This window comes from Oryx dammah, unplaced genomic scaffold (assembly GCF_014754425.2).
Source record: "Oryx dammah isolate SB20612 unplaced genomic scaffold, SCBI_Odam_1.1 HiC_scaffold_28, whole genome shotgun sequence".
NCBI classification, from domain to species: Eukaryota; Metazoa; Chordata; class Mammalia; order Artiodactyla; family Bovidae; genus Oryx; species Oryx dammah.
In genome coordinates, this window is record NW_024070212.1 from 116,063,330 (window position 1) to 116,074,991 (window position 11,662).

The 11,662-nt window shown below is 59.4% G+C and overlaps 1 protein-coding gene across 1 annotated transcript in view; it reads right to left on the reverse strand.

The window, feature by feature from the left end:
* Positions 1-11,662, reverse strand: part of HDAC4 (histone deacetylase 4) — a 236,111-nt gene that overhangs the window by 6,388 nt on the left and 218,061 nt on the right. Inside the window, exons 22-23 of the mRNA XM_040231985.1 lie at positions 10,626-10,744; positions 9,064-9,197 (exon numbers count right to left, since the gene is read on the reverse strand). Of these exons, the coding sequence (XP_040087919.1) occupies positions 9,064-9,197; positions 10,626-10,744 (253 nt within the window). The remainder of the gene's footprint in view (positions 1-9,063; positions 9,198-10,625; positions 10,745-11,662) is intronic.

The following is an 11,662-nucleotide window of genomic DNA, read 5'->3' on the forward strand; positions in this document are numbered from 1 at the left end:
TCCCCGTGCGTGTTCGGATGGGATGTCCGGATCACAGACTCCCCGTGAGTGTTCGGATGGGATGTCCGGATCAGTCTTCCTCATGTGCATGTGCTAACAGAGAAGACAGCTTGAAAAAGCCAGAGGTGCTTGTGGCATGACATAAATGTTTTCACAGAAGTAGACTTATTTTCCTTAAGGTGTTTCCCCTAGGAGGCTCTCGGGTACGTTCGTGGGTGCCCGTGTGGGCAGGACACTAGCTGGTGCCCAGAGGCAGCTGGCGTGAGGGGCAGCAGGGTGGGCTCCACTGCTGGAGGCACTGCACAGCGTCAGGGGAAGGGATGATGGATGACTTTCCGGAAACATCCGTTTCATCGCACTTGTAAACAAGGGTTTTATAGACAGGGCTTGAATATCCCCACTTTGGGCCTCCCTGGTGGCTCAGCGGTAAAGAATCTGCCTGCCAAGCGGCAGACGTGGGTTTGATCCCTGGATCAGGAAGATCCCCTGAAGGAGGAAATGGCAACCCAGTCCAGTATTCTTGCCTGGGAAATCCCATGGACAGAGGGGCCTGGGGGGCTATGGTCCAGGGCGTCACAAAGAGTCAGACACAACTGAGCGACAAGCACATCTGCCCTTCGGGGTTTTCTTCCAATGATCAGAGAAAAGGTAGACAGAGGTGTGAGCATCTCTGCTCTGAGCTCTCCGGAAGTCCCTGCAGCAGGCGGAGTGGGGAGGTGCACACAGCCTGCCTGCCTGGCGGCCACAAGGCACGCCGGGTATCTGCCACAGAGCCGCCCAGCACGCGGCTAAACCGGTCACAACGTGCTTGCTCCTCACAAGCGCACTGCAGCCAGCGTCCTCCGTGCTTATCTGCTGTACAGGCAGCCCCTGCTCCGGGGCCCGGCCGAATTCCGTCGCCCCTGACTGACGGCTCGCGGCCCTCACTCTGCTTCTTTCTTTACTTTCACTGACTTGGCATCATTGTTCCTGCCTCCTAGAGTTCCTGTTGATCCGGGCTTTCCTGCACTGACGCCCTTGTCTTGCTCAACAGACAGCTGCCTGGGCTGTCGTCCTTCTGCCTGAAGCTCCTACAGAGTTTTCTTCAGAGAAGGTCTCATGGGTCAAGCTTTCCCAGGTTTTTTCTCTCTTCCCACCCACCCCAGCCCCGCGGCCACAGTCCCGCTGGGCCTGCGGCTCTGGGCTGGTGGGCTCTTCCTCTCGACATGGAAGACCTTGCCCCGCTGTCTTCTGCTTCCTTCACTGTGAAGCGGTTGGTGTCCGGCTCACACTGCTCCTCGTGGGTTGCCTGTCTGCTCTCTCTGGCTACTTTCACAGTTTCCTGTTTGCCTTCGTGGTCCTGCAGTCGCTCAGATGAGCTTGGATGCAAGTTTTTTTTTTTAAACTCTCTGGGTTGGGCCCCCTTGCCTTCCAGAGCTGAGAATGGTGCCTCCATCAGTCACGGAAGGTCCTGGGCCGCTGGCACTTTCAGTCATCCACCCCGCATTCTGGTGGGGACGCTGAACAGGCACACAAGCCCCCTTCTACCCCTTGTCTTTGGGCTGTGCTCAGCCTCATTCCTTCAGTTGTTGCTTCCAGGTTGTGGGATTCCCTGGTGGCTCAGTGGTGAAGAATCCTCCTGCCAAGGCAGGAGATGAGGGTTTGATTTCTGGGTGGGGAAAAATCCCATGGAGAAGGAAATGACAACCCACTCCGGTATTCTTGCTTGGAGAGTCCCATGGATAGCGAAGCCTGACAGGCTACGGTCCACGGGGTGGCACAGAGTCAGACACAACTGAGCACACACACATCCCTTCCAGGTTATCAGTCTTCTCTCTGGCTGATCTCACCGAGTTTCTATTTTCTGCTAATATGTTTTCATTCTTAGAAGTTCCATTTGGCTCTCTTTAAACTTTCCCATTTCAGTTTCAGCGAGTTCTGGTTCGTCATTCATTAGTATCTTACTTTTAATATGTTAAACATGGTTACTTTATCGTTTAAAACTGAAATGAAAAATTAAGTTCTGGTAGGGCTGGTGACGGAAATCAGAGGAGGCACAGATAAACATGTTAGGATAAGAAGCACGACTACAGGAACAGTAGAGATGAAAGACAGTACAAGAATGCTGGTAACTTCAATCAATAATTTGGAAAAATTGGCCGAGCTAGAAAAAATTCCTGGTAAAATGTAATCTTCCAAAATTTACTCAAGAAGGGATAAAAAATAAATGACAAAATCAGTCACTTAAAAATTTCACCCAAAGGAGACCCACGGCCCAGGAAAGCTCTTTCAGTCAAGGAACAGATTATTCTGACCCTACATTCACTTTTACAGAGAAGAGGGTACTCCCAGCTGTCCATCGGTCTGTCTATCCCTCCAACCATCCATCATCCATCCATATCCAACCACTCATCCATGCAACCAACCACCAATCCATCCATCCACCCATCTACTATCTACCCATTTATCCATCCATGCACCCATCCAAGCACCCACCATCCATCCACTTATCCAACTATCCAACCACTCATCCATTCAACCATCCACCAATCCACCTATCTATCCATCTACCCATCCACATCCACATCCATCCATCTAACCATCCACCATCTATTCATTTATCCATCCACACACCCATCCAGCCATCCACCACCCACCCATCCATCCATCCACCAATCCATCCATCTATCCAACCATCCACCAATCCGTCTATCCATCCACCTACCCATCCAACCATCTACCATCCATCCAACCATCCACCCATCTATGCATCCATCCACCAAATCATCCACCCATCGATCATCTATCCATCCATCCACCAGTCCATCAATTTACCCATCCATGTACCCATCCATCCATCTAACCACTCATCCATCCAACCATCCACCCATCTGTCCATCCATCCATCTACCAATCCATCTATTCATCCACCCACCCAACCATCCACCATCCATCTACCCATTCACTAGTTCATCTATCCATCCATCCATCAGTCCATCTGTCTATCCATCCACCCACCCATCCAATCACCCACCATCTATCCATTTATCCTTCCCTCCATCTGCCCACCCATCCATCCACCATCCATCCATGTACCCATCCAGCTATCCAACCACCCACCATCAACCACTTATCCATCCATCCAACCATCCACCTATCTGTCCGTCCAACCATCCACCAATCCATCTATTCATCCATCCACCCACCCATCCATCAATCTATCCATCTATCCACCAAACCATCCATCCATCCACCAGTTCATCTATCCATCCACCCACCCATCCAACCAATTCTCCCCCCAAAAATTGATTAAAAAAACATGGTCTAATAGAAAAATGGGCAAAAAACTGGAAAAGAAAGGTTGAGTGGCCAAGAGACCCGTGAAAAGGTACTCAGCCTCTGAGGAACGAGGAAGTGACCCCCCTGCTGGACTGGGTTCTGTGTTGTCCTGCACACTGATAGGGTCAAATGTGAAATGCCATGTTGCTGAGGTTGGTCCTCCACTACTGAGGGCCTGAGGGACAAACACTCAGATGCCACCTCATAGACGTGGGACCACCCCCCCTCCACTGGGATCTGCCTCAGGGATGCAGCTGCCCTCTGGCCATGGCTGACCACACAGGGTGGGACCCTGATGTAATTCCCAACCTGGGCCAACCCGGTGAGTCCTGGGCCAGAGAGCAGATACAGATGGGGAGCCCCTCCGGGAACACCTGCAGGTCCCCTTGAAAACGGGGTGTCCCCGTGAAGACAGGAATGTCCTTAAGCACCTTCGTCAGTGGGCCACCAAGGGCAGAGCCCAGGTCCCCTGTGTGTATGAAGCTGGAGCAGAAAACATGCCTTTCAGGTTTGGGGTCCTCACTGTGGCATAAACAGCTGTGGCCTTATTGCTGCAGTACAACTCTGATAGTTTGCTAGGGTTTTATCCCTTTTAAGAAAAAAGCAGTCTTTAGAAAATAACTCATTCCATAAAATGCCTATCACTTGAAGGCAGAGAGGTGTGTCTGAGCACGGCGCCAGGAATTTTCTAAAACGCAATCCCGGTCCTGCTGCTCCCAGTCCTGGGGGGACCCCCACGTCTAACCTCCCCAGGGGGCCCTGGGCGTGGCTGGGGGCTGACCCTCCAGGGCGCTACATGGCTCTCCTCCAGCACCCTCTGCCCGGGTCACGTCTGGTGAGCACCCTGGCGCCCACATTGCCATCTGCCTCCCCCCCCCAATTTCCGTGGCGGCGCCCCGTCTCCAGCCGCTCTGGGCGTCAGTCTGCCCCTAGCGTGTGTCTAGCCTCCACTTTACACACAAGGACTGAGCAGTGGGGGGAGGCTCTAGCTCTTAAAATACATAAATCTCTCATTACTGGGGGTCTTATTGTTCATTTAATAGACATCACTGAGCAGCCCAGGGAGAACCAACCACTAACCATCCTGCAAACTTCGGAAACATCAGGGAACAAGAGAGACAGACCTCCGCCCGGCCTCACAGAGCAGGGCCCCACGTCCGCGGGACCGGCCTGGGTGAGGGGTGACATTCACGCAGGAGCCAGGGCGGTGGGCCGCAGGGAAAGCAGGGGAGGGGGGTCAGGCTGTGCTGAGCCGGGGAGGGACTGGGGGCCAGTGCAACTGGGAGCAGGGAGTCGGGCTTGGCAGAGGGATCTGAGGCACACGAAGGCGTACGGTGGCCCCAGGAGGAGAGCAAACGGGGGCCACCAGCCTGCTCTTGGCCCGGCCGTGCGAGCTCGGAGAGCTGGGCTGTGTGCCTTCACTTGCCCGCCTGTGTCTGGAAGGAACCAAGCTGGAGAGGCTTTGAGGACCTCCCTGGTGGCTCAGACGGTAAAGCGTCTGCCCGCAATGCAGGAGACTGGGGTTCAATGCCTGGGTCAGGAAGATCCCCTGGAGAAGGAAACGGCAACCCACTCCAGTATTCTTGCCTGGAGAATCCCATGGACGGAGGAGCCTGGTGGACTATGGTCCATGGCGTCACAAAGTGTCAGACACGGCTGAGCGACTTCACTTTCACTTGGAAGAGAACAGAGGGCTGGCTGTGGGTGATGCCGAGTCCGAGTGATAGATGGGAGCCCCTGGCCGCCCCGGGGCACGTTCACCTCGCGTGTATTCCACGTCACAACTGAATCAGAAAGGAGGCTTGTCCTAAGCTCGGCCTTTAACAAGCCAGCCTCGAGGAAAGTGCGCAAGAAAACCCTTGTGCAGAGCACCTGGTTGTGGGTGTGGGTGTGGCTTTCTACACTGCAGTTTACAAGAGCTCACACCACACCCTGAGCGAGCAGAAACCAGAGAGGTTACAGCACCAAAGAAGACGGTCCTTACGGAATCTTGGCCGAACCCAGGTCACAGTGTGAGTTTTCCAGAAAACAGAACTGCACTTTAGTGGGCACCTCTGGGCCTGCCGGGAACACGAGAGATGACGGAGCCCAGGCCCCCAGCCCATCCTCAGGGGCTCACGGCCCGTCCCACTGTCCGGGAGCTGCCCCGCCATCCGCCCAGCCTGTGACGGTCCTGACCCTCATGGCTGCGCCCGGGTTCAGACGCCCGGCCACCCCGACAGGTGCCCCAGCCCCTGCGCTCTTCCCAAGGAGACAGACGACGTCCCCCAGGTCTCTCTGGCCCACCCTACCCCCTGCCCAAAGGCTGGCTCTGCGATCCCCTCTCCCCATGGGCAGAGGGCCCTGTAGGACTCAGAGCCATGGGGGCCCGGGGGCCGCCCCAGCCTGCTCTCCTGCGTCTTCCCTTCTCTCTTGGCCTCTCCAGGACCACTTCCAGAGATGGGTTTCTGGTCGGCCTCGTCTCCCGAGTCCTCCGCCCTCAGGCCCGGCCCCAGCCTCCCTGCTGGCTCCCCTGGGGAGGGGCCGAGGGCCACCTGTGGTCACCTCTGACTGCGGTTCCCACCTGCTGGCAGAGCTCCTCCAGGGGCCTTAGGGAAGCACGCTCCCGCCAGGGCCGGGGCTGAGCCCTCCTGGGCCATCCCCTCCTCGGGGTCCTTGAGGGGCTGGGCTGTGGGTGGGGTCCCCTCCCCCTCAGGAGGGCCTGCACATCCGTCTGTCTGCTCAGGCTCTGTGGCCTCAGCGTGGGGACTGCATCTGGCGACGGGGCTGGACTCAGCGATTATCCGGGGCCAGCCACATGGTGTTTCCTGAGCCTCCTGGTGATGGCGCAGAGGCTTGGAGAACGTGGCTGGTTTTCAACAGTTTTTAAACACCAGCAAAAATGAACCACATGGCACCAAAAAACCACAACTCCTTTGGATAAAGGTTAAAAGACAGGCTCCATTGATAGGACTGCGGAAGGCATGCACCCGGGATGGCGGGACGCTCCCGGGGCCTCCGAGGTGGGTTCCGGTAACCCCCTCGGGCTCAGGTCCCCATTCCCCCACAGGAGGAGGCCCAGGAGCTCCGGGGCAGGTCCCCTCTTGCCCGCAGGGGGTGCAGGGCCACTTCTCCAGGGGAGGGTTGGGAGCTGATGGGCCCGCTGGAGGCATAGCTCGGACAGGCGGCCCACCTCCCCGACCCAGCGCAAGCCGTGTCCCGAAACACGACTAGGGGACAGCCTGCTCCATCCTCACGGCCTGCGTGCTGCCACTTCGGTGAGGTGAGCACAGGTGAACTCCAGCTGGTGGGCTGGAAGCTGATAGCGGGCTTGGTCAACCCGGTATCTCCTGCGTCCACCCGCCGCTTCTAACCGCCCGGGGCCGCCTCACTCTGTGCCCTGGCGAGGCAGCACAGCGGAACAAGGGAGGGTCACTACCACGGCTGCGGGCCACTTGACCCCCACCACCTCCTGCACGGGGTCTTGGACTTGGGCTCAATGAGATAGTGCCATGGGACCCCCAGAAGCCACACGGCTAAACAGAAAACGGCCCCCAAAGGAGCCTCCCCTTGGGGGCGACCTATGACAGGGGAAGTGACTCCCCACCTGCCCGGGGCCCTGCCCTGGGCTGCAGCTGCTTGGCACGCCACCCACCCAGCTCCCGTAAGTGACATCTCACTGTCACCATCCCCAAGGGCTGCAGATGGCGTGAAGCTGAAACTAGCCAATACGATGGCTTCATGTTTAATAGTCAGTTCATACAGCTTCAGTTCAGTAGTCAGTATGATGGCTCTTGGGGCGGGGCAGCCGTCCAGGCCCAGCCCCATGCGCGCCCCTCTGCTGACCCCCATGGGCAGGCAACACCGGCCGCGCACAGTCGGCTTCCGCAGCCCTGGAGCAAGCTGTCCCCGCGCCCAGCATCAGCCTCATCAAAGGCCGAGGGGTGAGGCTCCCTCCAACTTTCTGGCATTAAAAAGATTTTTAAGAGACCTCGATAAAACTAGGGCTTCCTGCTTTTTGATGTGTTTCACCAAAGGAACACTTTGTCCGAAAAGCACAAGCAGCTGAGCTGAAAGCCGAGTTCTCTGCTGCTGTTTTAAAATAGCTGGCTCTCAGAATCAAAAGCCCTCAAGATGGCTTGAATATATAAATCAGCTGCCTTCTCCTAGTAAAAGGGGTGGGGAGATCACGTTATGGGAAGAGAGGAGAGGTGGAGAGCTCTGCACACTTTGGAAAGCAAAAGCAGGTGTTGCTAACAAGCTGATCAGACAGGGGAGACTCCAGCAGGCCCCTGGACCCAGGTGTGACTTAGGTTACAATGGACACCATCCAGGACACGCAGAGGTTGACAGGAGAAAACAAAGCCCTCCCTGGTGCCTGCCCACCCAAGCTTACCACCTCCACCCCTGTTGCCAGCCAGTGGCCTGTCCCAGCAGACAGCCAGGGAGCACGCACCCGGGCCAAGGAGCACGCACCCAATTCAGGGAGCACAAGCCCAGGTCATGGAGCACAAGCCTGGGCCGTGGAGCACAAGCCTGGACTGTGGAGCACAAGTCCGGGCCCAAGTCTGGGCCAAGGAGCACCGCAGGCAGGCCCTACAGGGAGCCGCCCTGTGATTCTGCCTCTTTCCCTCCCTGCCAGGAGTCTCAGATCCCCGCTGTGAGCCCCTGGGCCCGGCCATTGGGAGCTGCCACTGCAGGAAGGACACATCTGTCCAGGGGCAGGGCTCAGGCACCCTCACGGGGAACCAGATAACCCTGACCCTACTGAGAGAGGGTCTGCGCACTCTGCGAATGTGGAGAAGCCCCATTTTGTCTGATGGGCCCTGGGGAGGGGAGCAGCCTCCAGGCATCTCTGGGTGGGCCTGCACCTCCCTAAGGCCCCCACAAGACCCTCTGGGTCTGGTGAGTGTGGACCCTGGGCCTTGCTCTGCCATGGGCCAGCTGGCGACCTGGGCCACTTGGCCGTGCTGCCCAAACACCAGCGGCTCTTTCCTTGGCCCCTCCCGGCAATGCCGTGGGAAAAGCAGCCAGAGAAAGCTGTGTGGCGGGCATGGGAACCACCCACGCTTCCCTGATGGGGTCAGGAGGCTGGGATGTGGCCTCGTATCCAAGGCCGTGGATGCATTTAAAGCTTCGGGAAGAGCACGGTTCCAAAATCTGAGGTGGAAGCTACAGAGTGGGTTTCTGTCATGAACTTCAGATTCTCAGAACTGACCCAGGCAGTATCCCCACCCCCGTCCTCCCCTGCCAGTGGCCAGGTAGTTTTGTCCACCAGGAGTGCCAGTGGGCGTGAGCGTCCTGGCCTGATGGCATTTTAGCCTGGAAAGCTCCCTCCCAGCGGGTCTCCCTCCATGGAACCCTGCAAAGTTCCCTCTGAGCCCCGTTGTCACACTGGGCTCCTGAACCCAGTCCTGGGCATCGCCCGAGGGTCAGAGCAGCAGGAGAGCCACAGCCCACGCTCCAGCCCCCGAGATGGCGTGGTGACACCTCCCTCAGGACCTGCTTCAGGACGTCCCAGAGAACCGACCACCTGTGAGGAGGAAACCAGGCAAAGGCGTCCCGTGCGAGCCCCGCATCGAGGCAGGTGCCTTTAAAAGACAAATGCTGAGCCGTCCGCTCAGGGGACATGGCTTCTAACTGTCCCTTTGCCCACCCACTTCCGGCCACAGTCAGACAGTCCTGCCGGGCGGGCAAGCCTCCTCTCAGATGTGAGTGGCAGACGTGCAGGCTGTGGGACAGTGGGGCAGGGCGGGGCCCTCCTACCTCATTCCCCAGCAGGGCAGAGACGCAGGCTTCCGAGGCGTCGCAGATGGCTGTGAGATCGTGGCCCCCCTCCAGCGCCAGGACAACCCGGCCACCGGCCAGGCCCATTAGCTGCTTCGTCAGGTACCCGAAACCTGCGGGGGACACGGGAGAGGCAAGTGGCGGGTGAGGCCAGGCCGCGGTGCCGGCGCCTGGCAGCAGACCGCACCGCCTCGCCAAGGCCCCGAGGCTGGCATTCCGCGTGAGACACCTAATGGAAATCAGGTTGGCTTGTGATAAATTCACTGGAGGGTTTCGGCTTGGGATTCTTTTTGATCTCCGTGGGAGTAGGAATTACGGTTTCGGGGCTTTGATTTTATAATGCTGCAAATCATCTCGTTCGGGGGCGGGGAGGAGCCCCGGGGGAGCCCCCATCTCGCCTGCGGAACCACAGAAGCCAGGAGGCAGGAGGGTGGCGGGCAGCGCAGCTGCCGGGGCCCGGCCACGTCCGTCCCAGAGCCCAGGGCGTTCCCATTGGCCGAGTGCTGGGCACAGGTGTGGCAACAAGCTCGCACGCGTGTCACCACCAGGGCCCCTACGCCCTGTGTCACCGCTGCACCCCTCCAGGGCCCTCCCGCGTCCCCATCTGGCTTCCTCAGCAGCCACGGGCCCTGCGCTGCAGCACAACGCCCTCCCCACGGGGAACGGGGATGCCCCTCCTCGGGGAGCCAGGCCGCCTGACCCCATCCGTCCGCAGAGGCTGGCGCTCGGCAGAGCGGGCCTGAGGCTGGACTCTGCCCCTGGGCAGCTGTGGGAGCCAGTGGGGCCCTGGGGGCCCCCAGCCTCGGTCTCGTCTCCCAACGGCAACAGTGATGCTGGCTTGGAGGGGACTGCGAGGGCCCCAGGAAGCACTCAGGCATGGCCCCCACGCTGGGCGTGGAGGCCGCTGGTGCCCTGTCTGCCCAGGACTCAGCCTCTCGGCCCCTGGCCGGGCAGGTGGGCTCTGCGAGGCTATGCTCTGTGGCTGGGCTTCTTCTTCACTGCACCATGCTCTCCCCACGTGGAGGCGGGGGACAGGCTCCCCTGACAAGCCTTCCCTGTCCCCCTGGAACCCCAGGCTCCCAGACACTGCAACCCCCAGGTCGCTGGTCAGGGTGGGGGCGTCCAGGCCTCTCTGTGGCGGGCGCTGGGGTGGGGTGGGGGCTGCTGTCACCTGCGTGAGTTGCTGAGACAGAGAGGACACACAAATCTCTCCTCCCCTGACTGGAGTGAGCCTGCTCTCGACTCTGTCTGTCTTCACAGCGTTTAGGGCCAGCTCCCCCACAGGCCCCATGGGGGACGACAGCCCCCAGGAGGAGGGGGACCTGGCCCCAGCTGACAGCGGCAGCGGGCAGGCCCCAGGCTTGCTGGCCTCCTGGCTACATGCCTGCCGCAGGCCTTGTGCTCTCTGGGGAGCGGGTGTCATGGTTTCAGTAAGATGTCTTTGGGGTTTTGGGGTGGACACTCCTTCCACAGCCACCAGAGGGGAAGCCTGGTGTGCACACCGCACATCTGATATCCGGCCACCCGCAAACCTGACTTACATTTGGCGGAGAGGTTGTAGCCTCCGAGGGGCGTGGGGTGGCCCTCCACAGCGTCGAAGCCCGAGGACACCAGCACCACATCCGGGGCGAACTCACTGGCGATCGGCATGACCACAGTCCTGCACGGGGCAGAGGGGGAGACGCCGCGTCAGCCCAGGGCGGCCACCGTCGCTGGCTGCCGGGGCTTCCGGGGCACCGCCCAGCACTGGGGACCCGGGGCCGGGTGCCTGAGCTGGTGACGGTGTCCCAGAGCCCCTGCGCTGGGCTTCCACGACGCCAGCCTGAGGCCACGCCGTCAGCTGCGATGGACCAAATGACCTGCTGCCGGGGTGCAGGAGGAACGTGTAAGGTTAATTAGAAAGAAATTCAACACTTAGGATCCCTAAAGGGAAAACTGATGCTCCAGTTTAAGAGAACCAACTGGTTAGAAGTATAAACAGACACTGAGGAGGTCAGGGGCTAAGTTACATTTGGGAAACAGGGCAAGAAAAGTTGGGGGAAGCTCCTGTTAACACAACTGCCTCAGGAGCTCGCAGCCTGAGTGTACGGCTCAGCCTGGAAATCTCGCTTCCTGCTGAGACCGGGAAGACTCCCATCTAGTCCAGCACCTGACCTGGAGCCAGCCTCATGGGCCTGAAAACCACCCTGACTTTCTGTCTTCCCCTGCCCGGCTCCTCACCTCTGAGACACACCTCGCCCCCACCGGGTCTTCAGAAGATTGCACGAGGGGGTCAGTGTGCTAGGCATGACCAATGGTCCCCACCCCTCACGGGATGGGCCCCAGAGGGCACCATGGGCACAGGCTGGGTCCCAGGAAGCACATGGGCATGGGGCAGGCCACAGGGAGCACTGTGGCCACGGGCCGGGCCCCAGGAAGCACATGGGCACGGGGTGGGCCCCAAGGAGCACCGTGGCCACGGGCCGGGCCACAGGGAGCACCATGGCCACGGGCCGGGCCACAGGGAGCACCGTGGCCACGGGCCGGGCCACAGGGAGCACCGTGGCCACGGGGTGGGCCCCAAGGAGCACCGTGGCCA